Consider the following 16676-nt stretch of genomic DNA (forward strand, 5'->3'; position numbering starts at 1 on the left):
CTCTAGTCCTACCATTATCTTTTAATTCAGTTATATTTACTACCTAGCCTTAACTATATTCAGTTGGCCAATTCTAAAAATCCACTATCACCAACTATAACTTATATGTATTCATCTACTGTAGTAAAGGTAACTAAATTGTAGTATTTCCTGAAAAAAAACTGGTAAAAATCAATCATGCTTGCATTCACAATGACAAAGATGTACAAACAGCCCAATCGCAGTGAAGCACTGTAAATTTATTGTACATTGCATTAGAAAACAGAGTCTCCACTCTCCATTTGGCATAAACTGTACCAGCAGCCAGAGTTGCTAGTCTAATATAGCTTGTTGGTATAGGGCAAAGACACATGGGGCAATTGTTCGCCGCCACAAGTCTGTTGCAGCGACTAAACACTCGCAAATTTTCACTACGCACATTAGTCGCCGCGACTTTTTAATAAGTCACTGTGATTAATCACCCCGTGTCTTTGCCCTTATGGAACCCTTTGCTGTTACTGATTATTACATAATTGTATAGAATGTAAAATACATAATATTATCACTTATTATTTAATTGAATAAACCAGGGACAGTAAATTAGCCTGACTGCAGAATGAGTTTCTTTTTTAATATAAAACACAGGAACGCTACTGTCTATTATAAATTATAATTCAGTTTTTTGCTCACCTTATGATAAAATCATGGGACTTTCTTGCAAGGACTCCTAGGAAGTCCCCCAGGACATCAAGGTTAATGTTGATGTTCTTTGATCTGTAAATATAAAGCATTCTATTGATTTTCAACGTGTGACTGCCAGAGCAGAAGCCAAATGCAGAAATAAAGCAGAGCTATGTCATATCAACAAGAATGCTTGATTGCTGAGCAGAGACAAGTGTTCCAAGTAAATAAGGACCAGGCCCACTGAACCATGAATACCATGTGTAGAATAAACAATTTGGATGGAGCTTGTGTAGGGTTTGGAATGAACAACACAGGTGTGCAAAGAAAATACTACACTGCAGGAGCAAAATTGCAATTGTACAATAAGCATGTATCTAGAATGTTTAATTGTTAAAGAAAAAGAACAGCAAGTGCAAGAATAGACAAACCAGGCATGCACACAGATGCAATACAAACACCTATACAGCATGTGCAAATTAGATTCAATAAAAGCAAAACATATGTATAATGGGAAAACCAGTAAGCACAACATGCTAAAGTGGGTAGAAACATGCATATGATACTACTCTGATAAAGGTGCAGTAGCAGTGGTTTAGGTATAAAGGTAGCAGCCAAAGCATTCAGAAGGGTGATGAAGCAGAATGAAGAAGCAAAATGCACGTACTGAATGCTAGCAGTATAAGCAACAGGCATATAATTTGAAGAACATGTGTAGTTTTGGCAAAAGTGCAATATCATGAATGCTAGTATAAACTGGGCAAAGCTTGTAAAGAACAAGTAAAAAGACTGGAAGGTGAATGGTGCAATTAAAGAGTGACCAGCACATTTTGAGAATTAGCAGAAGTATTGTAAAATGTGCAGCCCAGGTGAATTCAGGTGAACATAGAAAAATGCAGGTCCAGAGAGAGCAGTGTAATTCCTTAATGAGCAGTAAATGGTTGAGCTGAGCAGGTGTGCAGAAGTACAAATTGAGCAACACAGGTACAGTATGAGCAATGAAAGGAAATAATAAGCAGAACATTGTGCAGTCAAAAATTAAAAGCACTAAGATTCAGTACGTGTAAGTTTGTATATCTAATATTATAAAAGGTGAGCGGTTAGTTAAAAAAAAAAACTTTGGGCAAAATAAGTATGCTCAAGTGCCACATCAGTCTGGACAATATTAAAATGCAGGTTTGAGATCTGGCATTTTGATGCTTCTAGCAGCTAATAAACAATTAGTACATTATGGCTTAGACTGAGCACTAGAGATTTCTTTTCAGTGGAAAGGAGACCCCTGGTTCTCAGTCCTGATAGCCTTTTAATGTGCCAAATGGGCACTGTTAGTGTTGAGTAAATATTGAAGGAATATAAAGATCAGTAATGGTACAAACAGCACAGTACAAAATGCTGTAACGTAACTACTGGGGGTGCCCTCTGCAATTTTTCTGACACTTTCTAAATAAATGACATGTCCAGAGTAGGGAAGAGGGGCACACGTGCACATCCTGCACCTGGGCCCAGGCAGGTCTGGTTACGCTACTGACAAAATGGGCAGCAAATGTGTATATTTAGGAGTGCAGGGGTGGATTAGAGCAGGATATTACTTGCACAATGTAAAATAAAACATGTAGCCACCAAGACACTATTCTTTCAATATACATTTTGGTTACTAACATGAATTGTGTGAGATTGCTGAACCCTTCAAGTAAATAACAGATTTTCCGAAGGTGATCGGCTTGAAAACTGAACTCTGCTAACCTAAAATAAGGCAGAAGAACAAAACGCCATTATTCAAAATAAGGTTTATATGGTCTATATGCAAAACTAATTTCAGAAACATAGCATAGCAAGATTAAATCATTTTGCAATATTGCTATCTACTTAACGCTTTTTTCATATTTTACCTCATTTTCTTCGGTAAGTCCTTATCAGGGGCAAACATGAGGTGGACTGCATCTTTTGGCTGTGAACTGTAAAAGGAAAAATTCAGATCATAAAATGTGTAAAATATGTTGCAAATATACCTGTAATAGGTCACAATCTTGTGGAATCAGTGTTCTTGCCACCTTATTACTTGCACTAGGTCTCGGTAATATTATTTGAATATTAAATAATCAACTCATTATAATAAGTTATATAAAAAACATACACTACACTATGCAGACAGAACTGAACCCATGATGCACACACTAGGGTCAGATTATCAAGGAACAAGTTAACCCACCAGTACATTTTTGGATGAGAGCGGAAAGTCATACAAACATGGGAAAAAACAGACACAAACTGAAAGCAGACTTGGTTCTACAAGTTAGCAGCACTAACCACTGTAATTCTACCATGCCTATAGTGGCAGGTTATTATAAGGGAAACCTCAGGAGTTGCGCGGGGCCCAAGATTTTCATGGGGCTGATGGGAGGTGGTGGGGGGATCAGTGGAAAGGGTCAGGGAACCCCTGGTTCTCAGTCCTGAAAGCCTTTTGGAGTGAGATTTAAGGTGAAATTGTTGTTTTAGATATTGCTGGAACTATAGCTAGATGCATGATTTGAATGCATGATGAAAACTTGGGATTCTGGATAAAAGACAATAAATAGTTTAGTCTTCTTCATTTAGATGAGGTATCGGACTTGACTTTCATAAAATCAAGCAAATCAAGCATAAAATCAAGCAAATGTTTTCCATTTAGATCAATAGAATGTTATGTGTGAAACCATAAAGGTCTTCTATCTAAAACTGCATTCTGTATAAGATGTAATGGGAGTACAAGGGAGTGAATAAGCCTGTTATAGGGCAGTACTGTGTCTCATACCACATGGCACCTAATCTCTGTGTATTTATTGTATTTATTATAACACTTGTCCTCCCTGTCTGTAACTGTGTATATTGTAAGATTGTACAGCGCTGCAAATCCTTGTAGCACTTTGTAAATAAAGGTATACATACATACATACAAATGTGTCTAATAAGCAATGAGGAAAATTATAATTTTAATATTCAGCATGTTCATAATGCAAAAGGGTCAATCTGTGCTACCCCGAAAGCCCATCGCCATTTCCAAGACCTGTAAACTTGATCAAATTATGCCCTACACCAGGGGTCCCCAACCACTGGGCAGCGGACCAGTGCCAGGCCGTGGGCTATGTTACAATGGGCTGCCTCTAATCCCTGCTTACAAAGTGGCGTTTGGAAGATGTTCTGCGTATGACATGATGATACACCAGTGCGTATAGCGCTGCTGCGTATGACTCGCTGACATGCAACACACCATGTTAGTGAGTCATACAGTGATTGCTTTGCATGCTTATTACGCCCCCCCCCCCGTTAATTGAGCATTTAATGGTCACTTTTTAAAAAGCAAACATCATGCTGGGAAAATGTAATGCCATTAAGTTAACTATAGCAACCAACTTTGTAGACTGATCAAAACGAATCACTGATTGGTTGCTATGGACAACCAAAATGGTGCAATTTAGCACCTGTCAGTAAATGAGCCATACAGTCCTGTATGGGCCATGATCTATTCATAGCTCTAACATGAATAATGAACATATGCTGTGCTTTCTTTGTGATCACAAGAAGTGCATATTTACTAACTACTCCCTTATTATGTTGGGTCAAAGAGATGCATAGTGATTTAGCAAAAATCAGCTGTTTGCTTTCTGATTACTCCAGTAGGTGTCTAGGTAACTGATGTTCCTTTTTTATAACAGTCTAGTGTATTTTAGATTTGTCATATAACCAGGCTCATATATATATATATAAACAGTTAATGTTTCTCCTTACGTCCTACAGAATGCTCTGTCTAACCTGACTATCTATTTAGCATTCCATTAATTGTGCTAGCTTTTGACTTGTATAAGTGGCATGTAGAGTGTTGAGAAAGCCATTTAACAATAAAAGCTCTATACATACTGTATGAACTTCATCAACCTTTTTTTTCAACTTAGAGTGACTTTTTCAAATATACTTTAAAGGGGTGGTTCACCTTTAAGTTAACTTTTATTATGTTATAGCATTGCCTAATTTAAGCAACTTTTCAATTGGTCTTCATTATTTATTTCTTATAGATTTTTATCTATATAGCTTTCTTCTAGCCAAAAAATTATTGCTCGGTGAGGCTACAGTTTTATTGTTACTTTTTATAACTTGTTTTTCTATTTAGGTTCTCTCCTATTCATTTACCATCATTACCTCTCATTCAAACTGCTCCCTCGTTGCTAAGGTAATTGGGACCCTATCAAGGAGATAGCTGCTGAAACTCCAAACTTCAGAGCTGCTGAAATGTTAACTCAAACTCAAAAAACAACCTTTAATATGATGTCATTTTATTTTCATTACTGAAAGAACTAAATAAAAAAAAACAATTACAAACAAAATAGATTCTGGAATTGTCTCTTTACTTACTTGGAGCCTTAATTTAGCTTGAAATCTTTATATGAATTTTGTGACTACATCAGGGCCCTGGTGCCAAATAAATAGTCTTTGGTCACATAAGGAGAAAAAACTCTATTATGAAGGGGGCATTTTAGAAAACCACATATCAGGGTAAGGACTATAGCTGAATAGATGGGGTCTGGATCAAAAAAGGTGTAGTGTTTTGGTGATACATGGGGTTATGTAATAAAAGGTTCAATGTTTGCTACAGGCCTTAATCTCCTATGGCAACCAATAAGCAGTTAACATTTACTAGTCACCTGTTTAAAAGCGATCAGCTTATTGATTGCTACAGGTTACTATGCCTTTGGGGATTGTATCACACATGGGGCATAGCTGTATGAAGGCAGCAGGGAACAGATGCTTCATGTAAATTTAAACACACTCTACCTATGTGTACCTATAAAAGGATATTCCTCCCCAGACTTTTCCATGAAAAGATCAACTAAGGTTTCAGATTGATAAATCTAAAATATGCTTCAGTATAAAGTATGCGTGTAACCCCCTGCAATCTGGCATGATTAATTAATTTTGATGAAGTGTCTATGACAAGTCACAAGTCAAGTTGGCGTTTCCCGCACACCCTCCTGCCTAAGGAGTATTCCCTTGCATGTTAATGTGTAATAACAGTATTTAAGATTTATCTTAGCCACCATGTTGTACTTTGGACTTGCTCTGGCATAGTGCCAGAGAAAGTCTTGTAACAACCATTTGCTTTAATAAGTCATGACTGGGCTCTAGTTGATGCCTGGGTTAGCTATTGGCATAATGGTTAACGCTTTCCCCCTGAAAAAGCTCATTGTGCTTTTATACATTTGTTGTTGTTGTTTGCACTTACTATTTTTTTTCTACTTTTGTCATTGTTTTGTTCATTTCTAGTTATAGTGGAGCCAATGTATCAGTGTTATAGTGCCAGGGCCTGAATATCTGCCATCCGTACCCACTGCTTCTCACTGCATATAATGTGCTGGTTTTGTAAATACAGACTGCGTCTCACTGTATATAATGTGCCTTGGATGTTAGTACCCACTGCCTCTCTCTCTCTATAAAACTAACGTAAACACATCTAAAGGGGTGGTTCACTTTTAAGTTAACTTTTAGTATGTTATAGAATGGCCTATTCCTAGCAACTTTGCAATTGGTCTTCTTAATTAATTTTTTTATAGTTCTTGAATAATTTGCCTTTCTCTTCTGCCTCTTTCCGGCTTTCAAATTGAGGTCACTGACCACGCAGCCAAAAAGTATTTTTCTGCAAGGCTACAATTTTATTATTATTGTAATTTTTTTTATTGCTTATTTTTCCATGCAGGGCCCTTAACTATTCATATTCCCATCTCTTGTTTAAACCACTACCTGGTTGCTAGGGTAAATAAGACCCTAGCAACCAGATAGCTGCTAAACTACCAAATGGAGAACTGCTGAACAAAAAGCTAAATAACCGAAAAACCATTAAAAATAAGAGGACTAATTGCAAATTGTCTCAGAATATTAAAGTCTACATCATATTAAAAGTTAAAAGCACTACCATCTGCACTATTGCTGGAATTCATTGGGAATAGCAAGAGGTAGTTGGGAGGTTCATTTTTTACACCAGCAGTGAATCCATTTAGTCTCACATTAGCTGTAGGTCAGTCTATGTATGGGCCATCTTAAGCCTCCCCAAACAAAAAAGTCACCCTCCGCCTATGCCACCCAGTGATTTTTACCTTTCCTTTTCCTTTCATTAAAGGGGTTTTGGCTTTATTGTAGGTTACATAAATGGTGCTTATTTCACAAATGTATGCAAAAATGTGTAGTTATAACATGGATTTAATAATTATTACATTTCCAGGGTTTCACTTTCTCCTCAGTAAGTAGAGAAATGTTTGGATCTGGGGTTTTCTAGATGGATTTGTGCACCTTAGTTGGGATCAATACAAACTACTGTTTTATTATTATAGAGAAAAAAAGTAACTATTAAGATTATTTGCTTAGAATCGACTCTGGGAGGTGACACTCCCTTAATTAGAAGCTTTGTGGATATCAGGTTTTCATACCACCCACTTTCTAGACAGTGTTGGGTCACTTACAGAGCCATAGTACTCCCCTAAACCTTAGTAACATGAAAAGGGTTAATAAAAAAGCCTGCAGGACTATTATCAACTTCAAGAATGTTGTTAAAATTTGGCAAAACACAAACAGCTTTGTGCTATAGTAATGCATATCAGAACAGTATGTGCTCATTACATTCAGCAAGCCGTGAGCTAAACAAGTACACTCTTTGTGCCCTTTAATTTTCACTTACATACACATTCTTGTTTAGTACTAGGGAATTAAAGGGACGCTATATTCACTGAAAACCACTGTCACTGAAAATCCTTGTGCCCCATGCAGATCAAATATGGACATTGCTAATGGCACAGTAAATCCCTAATTTCTCCTATTTGTCTCTTCAGAGTTCTGTGTCAGTGCTGCTGAATGTTATTAGTACTGTGCACTGAATGGAGTTCTCATGCAAATGGTGGCGTATCTAACACTAAAATTCTAAATGCAGCAGCATGGGCCAAAACTTAAGACAGTGTTTGCCTGTTGATAATCCTGTAGAAAAGAGGCAATTCAAAACCAATTACAGAATTATCCAGCCATAGAATAACTGCTTGTATATGGAGATAAGCATACTGGCTAACTGATCTCTCTTTCTCTGTTAACTTGAACATGTTATTTAAAAAAAACTATTTATTATTAACACATTATTACATCTTGTGTCACTGTTTTTTTTTATTTTTAACTGTGAGTTAAATATTTAAAAATAATTGTTTATGAATGCTGTTTTCTGCTAGCTAAATTACAAAAGTGCCGTAAAGCATGGGATGGTTCACCTTTAAGTTAACTTTTAGTATGTTATAAAATGGTCTGTTATAGCAATTTTGCAATTGGTCTTCATTAATGAGTCAAATGGGTTTAAAGCAATCTGGTTGCTAGGGCCATATATTCCCTATCAACCAGTCAGTAGTTTGAATAAAGGACTCTAATAAGTATTGTAGAGGGACTGAATAGGTAGCTAAGTAATACAAAGTAACAATAACAATAAAATTGTAACCTCATAGAAGAATGTTTTTTGCCTGCTGGCGTCAGTGACCCCCAATTGAAAGCTGGAAAGGGGTAGAAGAAGAAGGCAAATAACTCAAAAACCATAAAGAATAAATAATAAAGACCAATGATTGCCAAACCTCTTCACTTATTTTTCCAGGATTCATTGAGGTTCAGCATGGTACCGAGGGACTGGCATATTACTAACATGGTTCTGTTATTCAAAAAGGGATCCCATTCTAAGCCTAAAATATGTCCCAATAGGGGTATAAGTGGTTTGCAAATTTTAACATCCCAGGGGCATTACCTTATATGTATCATCATTGAATTCCTTCTGTCTCTTTTGTACAGTTTGTCAAGATCCTGTTGCAAGGATGTCATATCCTGGATGAAATTAATTGGACTGCATAGCTTTGTGTCATCTATAAACACTGATACATTACTTACAATACCCTCCCCTAAGTCGTTAAGGAACAAATAAAGTGTCCCATATACAGAACCATACTTCAAGTAGAGAATGTACCATTGACAATCACACATTGTATGGAATCAAAGATTAAGGGCACATAAAGACCGTTAATAAAGAGTACCTCACCATGTAAAGGTGGTGGTCCAGGTGCATCGGCCCCAGACCCTCAGCATAGGGTGGTGAAAGCAAAGACAAGATCTATATGGACATGCAGGCACTCAAGGATCTCCACGGGTCACAAAAAGTAAAAAAGACTTTATTCAAAGACATCTCCAGTCTTTGTTACTTTTTTATTTTGCAACCCCAGTGGTGATACTTGAGTGCCTGCATGCCCATATAGATGTTGTCTTAACCAACCACTGTACACAATCCTGTAGCCAGTTTCCTATCCATATACAAACAACTTTAATAAGACCAACAGTCAAAGCAGTCATTTGTGGGGCACTATCAATCTACTGCAGCTCCATTTCCAAATTCTTAATAACCTCATCATAAGAAGCAATCAAATTTCTGTGACATGACCTGTCCTTCATAAAGCCATGCTGATTACTGCTCACAATGCCATTCTCCAGAACCTAATCTTGAATGTAGTCCCGTAACAAACTTACAAATTATTTGCCCACCACAGATGTCAAACTTACTGGTCTATAATTGCCAGGCTGAGATTGCAATCCCTTTTTAAATTAAAGAATTACATTAGCTTTCCTCCAATCCATAGGTAACATACCGGATGAAAGTAAATTAAGTAATAATTGTTTAATGAATTCAAATAACAAAATTCTCAGGGTAATTCTCAGGGTATTCTCTAAGTGCAATGTCTTACTAGAGTCAGGAGCTCTTTTAATTTCTATTGTCTATTCTCCTGGCTGGAGGAATGGTTGTGCACCTTGGGGGAAGGAATTGAAATCTGAACATGAAGCAGAACTGCACCTCCCACAGAAGGATATACAAACATGAATATAAATACATCTTACCAGAATTTCCTCTGCACTTATAATTGCTAAATTAACTATACTGCACTGCAAACTGAATAATGTCAGCCAAATCTTTGAAATTACTTCTAACTGAAGCAAATTATAGCTCCTGTGACAAAAAAGAGGTCTATTCAACTCACCAGGCATCAATTTTAGTAACAGTCCTGAAATTGATCAGAAAGATAAGCATCTCAAGGATTCCTTCTTCCATGATATTATTAATTCGCATGCTGCAAAGAAATAGAGAGATTCAGAATCAGCTAGAAAACTTTGGCATTCAAGGTAGGGTGGTTATCTGTAACCCCCCCATTATACTACAATATAATTACCTCCAGCCTTAAAGAGTTAGTGAGAACACAGGCCAGCTGATACAGTAAAGGTAAGGGGACTCAAAGAACTGGTCCAATGTGATCTGCTCATCTAATGCACCAACAACAATATATTTTAAATTGTGCCGTTCTTTTCCAAATATAGCTTTCCCCAAGGTGGTGCCGCCACTCTCTAGCCTTGGTGAGATGTATTTGTTTTATAAAGCTGGTGGCTACAAGGCAGCATGCCACTTAATTCTAATTCACGTATTTATAATTAACTCTGCCATACATCAATAGGTATAAGGATAACTCTTTTTATGCAACTCTTGCCACAAAAACTTTCAAGAACTAGAACTTTAATACTCATTCCTGAGAAACTACTTAATCTGGAACCTGAAGCACACAGTATTGAATGTTTGTGGAGCATCAGCTTGCAGTATTGCATTATCTCCTGTGAAGGTGTTTGGTTAGCAGACTGTTAGACCAATCTGCTAACCATTTTATTAAATTGTTCTCATCCTAGGGTGCAAACTCCCTCCCATTCTCCCCACCAGTCACATACTTCACTTCAGTCAAGTTCTCAATCCTTCTGAATACTTTCATAAGCCCTTCAAAGTCATTCCTGCCAATTTTACAGTTGGTCAACCTACACACAAAAAAGACCAGTTAGATAATAATAACTCCCTACACTTTTGCATGTGCATATTTAAAAAAAAAAAAAAAAAATTCAGCAAGCTTCTTCGCAAGATGGCACAGGGTAGAAAGAAAAGAGATATATATAGAGATGGAGTGGACACTGCACGAGGGACAGCTCCTGTGTCAGAACAGGAGCAAAGGATCCCAAGCTGAAGGGATAGATATTTATAGGCAAACAATAGCATTAATCCAATCCTTTTACTAAAAAAAAAATAGCAAAGTATAGCAGATTTTGACAAAGAATCCAATCACTAATAGGTTAACAGATACACTTTAAAGAAGATTGTGGGAAATTAGGTTCTTACACCACTGGCCCAAATTTATTTTGATGATAAAAACTTAAAGTATGTCAAGGTTTATTATATAAAAACTCCATTAATGAATATGGGAAAATCATGAATTACACTCCTTTTATTATAGTAGTCCTTGGTCCTAGAATAGGCATTAGTCATGCAAGATACTGTAAGCACTCCCCTATTCACCTGCATTTGGCAAAGCCCGGGAATTATTAGCGAGCAGAATTGTAGCACTTGGTGATCCCACTATATAATGTACAGAAACTTTGTGTATTTATTATAGAGGGGATATTTAAAAGGAGTATTAGTTTAAAGGAAAAAGAAAGGTAAAGTCACTTGGGGGTGCCAAAACGTTAGGCACCCCCAAGTGACTTTAACCGCCTACCTTTTACCCCGGGCTGGTGCCGCTGTCAGGAGAAAACAGCACCAGCCCGGGGTAGCTGCCGGCGCTTCCTCCTTCCGGCTTCGCTGCGCGCGCATGCGCAGTAGAGTGAAAAGCCGAACTTAAACATTTAAGTCGGCTTTTTCGCTCTACTGTGCATGCCCGGCCACCGGCAGTTTAGGAAGCGGAAGGCGGAAGGAGGAAGCGCTGCGCTCCAGGTGCCCCGGGCTGGTGCTATTTTCTCCTAACAGGGGCACCAGCCCGGGGTACAAGGTAAGCGGTTAAAGTCACTTGGGGGTGCTTAACATTTTGGCACCCCCAAGTGACTTTGCCTTTCCTTCCCCTTTAAACAAACAACATGAAATCTTAGTCTGGTCAATATAATTATTTTCTTTATGGATTTTTCGGGTAATATATTTATGTGTAAGGCATTTGGTGTAAGGCAACCTTGCCAGATTCATATATCCTGGATGTCAAATGTCATGTTGCACTGAAATTAAATAACCAACTAAATTCTCTAGTAGGATGATGCAGTGAACAAATAGCCGAATCAGTATGAGGTTTATCTTTGTACAAGCAAAGTATCTGACTCCCTCTAGTGGATAGCATATATTATTACCAACTGAACATAATGCTGTTCACATATTCTCAAATGAAAAATGGGGGAAAGTAATAAAAATCACTAGTGGTGCGTAAAATGGCATTTGTGCGAATATTTAGCGCTGTTCACTATGTAATACTGTTCACTAAACATTTATTACATTGTGAATGTTTAACACCTGATTAAAATGGCATAAGTGTGAGTGCAACTTTTCCATTAATATGTTTTGTTACATTCCCTGTGCACATGCGCAAACTAAAAAATTTGCAGTCCCAAACCTTCTGTCACAAGAAAGGATTTGTTATATATTACATTCCCCCATAAAATTGCACAGCATCCTGTGGGCAGGAGATCATCCACGCTTGAATATTAAAATACTCCAGGCACCTTCCTCTGGAGGAGGCCTGGCTTTACCAAATCTCAATTTCTATTTTATAGCTGCCCAGCTTGTCTTTGCCCACTGGTGGATGGTCCCCAATGTTAACAATCCAGCAGTGGTCCTGGAGGCTGCTAAACTAGGCTCGTATGAGGCTCTATCTAAGCTTCCTTACCGAGGCACCTCCCCTTTCTATACCACTACACCCCTCATGGCCACTGTGGTACAGGCCTTCCAGAAATCACAGAAGCTGGTCCATGGCTCGCTCGAGACTTGGTCACCACGGACCCCACTTTGGGGCAATAAGCAGCTCCCACACTTTCACGCTCTCCCAGATATTGCAAGATGGGCACAGCTAGGTATCAAAACTCTAGGGGACATTCTTACCGGGGGAGAATGCAAAACATATGACACACTCCCCAGACATGTTTTTTAGATTTCTGCAGTTACGCCATGCCTTTAGTATTCAATTCCCCGCAAGGCCACTAAGGGTAGCGCAAACAACCATGGAGACCTATCTCCACAGACTGGACCTGTCCAAACCTCTCTCCTGGTTTTACACCATACTGTCTGCCTCAGGCCCTTCCCCTCTGCAGAAAGCCAAAATCAAATGGCAGAGTGACATCCCGGCGCTCGACAACGATATGTGGTCGGATGCCCTTAAGCAAGTGACAGAAATATCAATCTGTATTAGGGACAGATACATTCAGATAAAATTTTTAAACAGAGCGTACCTAACCCCCTACCGCCTGGCCAGAATTTATGAAAATGTGTCTGACCAATGCCCCAAGTGCAGAAGCGATGTTGGTACTCTGTTCCATGTTTTCTGTTCCTGCCCAGTGATACAGAGATTCTGGGGGGAGGTTCTACAGTTCCTCAATGAGAAGCTTGCCTTCCCAAACATACGCTCCCCTGAACTCTGTCTGCTAGGACTAACCGGTGACCTGCACCTCCACCCATACTCCAGACTGTGCTATTTGCAGCTGTTTTACTACGCTAAGAAATCCATTCTAATGCACTGGAAGTCTCTAGATCCTCCTCCTCTCCAATTTTGGCGGAAATTGGTGGATGATTCCCTTCCCAGTCAGAAACTGACCTATCTAGCTAGAGGGTGCCCGGAGAAATTTAATGCCATATGGCATTACCTGTGCTTGGACTCGATGACACAGGGAAGAAAGACAACCAGCAGCCTTTTTACATTCTCCAAATTCTGTTACATGCCTGATACACAAACCTTAAACATCAAACATTAATAACTGAAAACAAATCTGCACCTGTAGATGACTTCATTGGCTTTATGTTGTTTCTCTAAATGCAAGCACATGTTTTCTGAGGACCTGAAAGATAAGACAAAAACATTAAGCTACTTGCTAGTAAAGATGCTGGGGACTGTAGTACAGATAGACAGTGGGGCTGTTCCCTACCATGTTAAGCAATCTGTGAAATATTTTTATATCATGGTAAAAACAGCCAGTCAAATTTATGATGCACCAAACCACCACAGATACAAAGTAATAAAAATGTACATGTATAATTGTATCACTATATTTTACCTGATATCAACTTCTTTAATTCGGTTACAAAGATTTACTGAATTAACCAGCAGTAAAACAGAGTTTGGAGACAGGTCATTATTACTGATGCTAAAGAAGGGGGAAAAATGACAAAATATTAATGATCTTGCACCTGAGCCAAACTAAATGGGTCTACTTGTAGATATAGATAGAGTGACGCTTTGCCTATACATTAACCGCAAACAGTATTTATGGTTTGGTCAAGTTGCAGCTCTAAACTGCTTTGCTACTGTTCCACTTGTGAGACAGCAGATTGGGTTGCAAAATAGCCATTTTACCTATTCTGGAACATGCATGTCTTCCAAACAGAATTGCACTTGGCACACTATGAGCAGACTGGGGCATTGGTTAAATGTTATATTGGATATTATGCATATGGCTAGGGGACTTCACATTTCCATTATTATATATCTATACCTTTACCTAAAACCACTGTGTATTTAGCTTTAAGATAATTCTTGTGAGTGATATACAGTACATATGAGGCTATAGTCATTCAATTCTATTTACTTACTTTAGAAGTGTCAGATTGGGGAACACTGGCAAGTATGTGAGAAGGTTTTCAATCATCTGGTAACTTAATGAATTGTTGGACAGGCTGTTTAGAGGAAATGTTCATTGAAATCAGTTACATCTTTCTTAAACTAAAAATGAAATTGAAATTTACCCTTATAAACATTTATGATTATGAACATTCTACTTAACATAGTAACTTAGTAATTGAAGCTAAAAAATATACACATCCATTGAGTCCAAATGTTTTGTCTGAATGAAACCCGCCTTCCTGCTACTAGTCAGTATTTATACAAATAAATTAGTCATTATAAAATGCAGGAACTATCTTGCTCTAACTTGCTTCTTTATGCAAACTCCTGACTTAAGAGTTAAAATGGCTAATGGACCTTGCATATCCAATTGTGATGTTTTTATCTTATTTCTTTGCATATGCTTTTTGATATAGGTATATCTTTATATCTAAATGTCCTTCTTCTATTTGTAAGTCTTTTTAACACCCAAAATGTAATAATTGAGAAATGACATATTTACTAAGAAAATTAAGATCATATATTTCAGCAGTTTCTACCTTTGAATAAGTTGATCCACATAAATGCAAACAACCTCTTCAGAAGGCAAAATTCATTACTCTCTGATACCTTACTTACATGGCAATTTTATGGCTCTAGTTCTAGATCAGTAGGTACACACCTAACAGTTATAACTACATTTTTTTGCTTTACCCTTTTTTGCTAAAAGGCATCCAATTCATCCACAATAATAGCATCGGATCATCCCATATCCAACACCTGACTAACGTTTCAGTGAAGAATCCCTTTCTTATGCTAATGGTGAAGCCTTCTCTCCTACAGTCTCTTATTTTTCTTCTGCGCATGATGTGATATTAACCACATTCAGGTTTGCCCAGCCAACTACCTGAGCACAATTACCAATACTCCAACCAACAGAGCAAATATCTGCAAGCTTTCCACCATGTTCTACTTGGATTTGATGGCTTATTCCTAGTACACTGTATCCACCCCATGGTCTAAACTGGGATACACGATGAAACATGAACTTACTTGATCTTGGTGAGCTCTATGCATGGTTCTAGAGCACGAAAAAGCTTCTTCAACATCTGGACAGTTATGCGACATTCTGTGAGGCTAAAAGAGAAGCAAAAGAGAATTCAGTAATTTGGCAACATGTTGGATTGAATGAAGAAATCAAGGTGGCTACAACAAAGGATGGAACCAAGGCTGAAAGTTTGTTTTTAGAAACCTATAAATCAACAGAAGTCAGACTATAAAAAGGGAATGGTCCATACATTTTACACTACCTTTCGGCTTGTTTTTACCATTTTGCCATCAAAAGGTAACCGGATGTCAAAACTTGTCCATTACATAGATAATACATGGGTATTATAGGTTAAAATATGTAGCCCCCAAATCTGATATATGTCAGGTATATTACAAGATTATGAGGAAAGTGAGGTGGAGAATAGGTCGATGAGATGCCGTTGCAAATCATTTATTTACCTAGTTTCCTGATCTCATTTAGTCTCATAGGTAATAACCTATGCTTTCACAATACTGTATTTATTAGATTGAATGAAGGAATACAAGAGCTCCAGATGTTATTTATTCATGTATTCATACGCTCACTGGTTTTGTTTGCATTAAATAATCCAAAGCAGAGGAATCTTAAATAGGAAATTGATTCTGTTTTTTTGTAAGGCTTTCAACAAAAAAGGTTAAAAAACTCAAGTGTCTGATATTTATTAAGTATGAACCCCCAAGTCAATGGGATTTGTCCTAAGTCAAGCCATATTTTCAATTCAAGTTTTTTCAAGTTTGTAAACTTGCAAATTAAAAGTATTCAAGTTTTTTTTATTCAAACAAATTTTCCATATTAATAAATAAGCAAGCATTCAAGTTTTTTCCATTTTGAGTTTATTTAAATGAAAAAAACTCTCCAATTCCCAAACTCGAAAATTGATAGATAAGCCCATTATAGTTTGGATAGGGCGAATGAGGGCGAGTGCCTAGTTTACTGACATTTATAGACCTTTGATTAAAATAGGAAAAAGAACAAACACAACAGGAAACAGGCTATAAGTTCAAGTACTAGCACCCAAAGACATGCAAAAATTGCCATGTTTCAGATTCCAGGGGGTTCAAAAGGGAAGTGACATAGTTTGAGAAGTTGTGAAGGAACATTTAGCTTGATTAACTTTTCAGTTTTATGCTTTATATATGATATAAAAATGTTCCACCTGAATGTTTTGGACAACTCAGGCAATTCAGCTGCTCCTTTAGCAGAAGTCATGAGGCTTTTATGACTGTAGAGGAAAAGAC

General features: G+C 37.6%; 1 protein-coding gene across 7 annotated transcripts in view; it reads right to left on the reverse strand.

The window, feature by feature from the left end:
- Nucleotides 1-16676, reverse strand: part of nlrc5 (NLR family CARD domain containing 5) — a 99664-nt gene that overhangs the window by 33076 nt on the left and 49912 nt on the right. For 6 of the 7 annotated variants that reach the window (XM_031900763.1, XM_031900764.1, XM_018093489.2 and 3 more), the window contains 10 exons: nt 16595-16660; nt 15402-15485; nt 14339-14422; nt 13804-13893; nt 13525-13587; nt 10462-10545; nt 9729-9818; nt 2550-2615; nt 2320-2403; nt 670-753 (listed from right to left, as the gene is read on the reverse strand). In XM_031900763.1, the coding sequence (XP_031756623.1) occupies nt 670-753; nt 2320-2403; nt 2550-2615; nt 9729-9818; nt 10462-10545; nt 13525-13587; nt 13804-13893; nt 14339-14422; nt 15402-15485; nt 16595-16660 (795 nt within the window). The remainder of the gene's footprint in view (nt 1-669; nt 754-2319; nt 2404-2549; nt 2616-9728; nt 9819-10461; nt 10546-13524; nt 13588-13803; nt 13894-14338; nt 14423-15401; nt 15486-16594; nt 16661-16676) is intronic. The other variant, XM_031900767.1, reaches the window with a different exon arrangement.

This window comes from Xenopus tropicalis, chromosome 4, assembly GCF_000004195.4.
Source record: "Xenopus tropicalis strain Nigerian chromosome 4, UCB_Xtro_10.0, whole genome shotgun sequence".
Lineage (NCBI taxonomy): Eukaryota > Metazoa > Chordata > Amphibia > Anura > Pipidae > Xenopus > Xenopus tropicalis.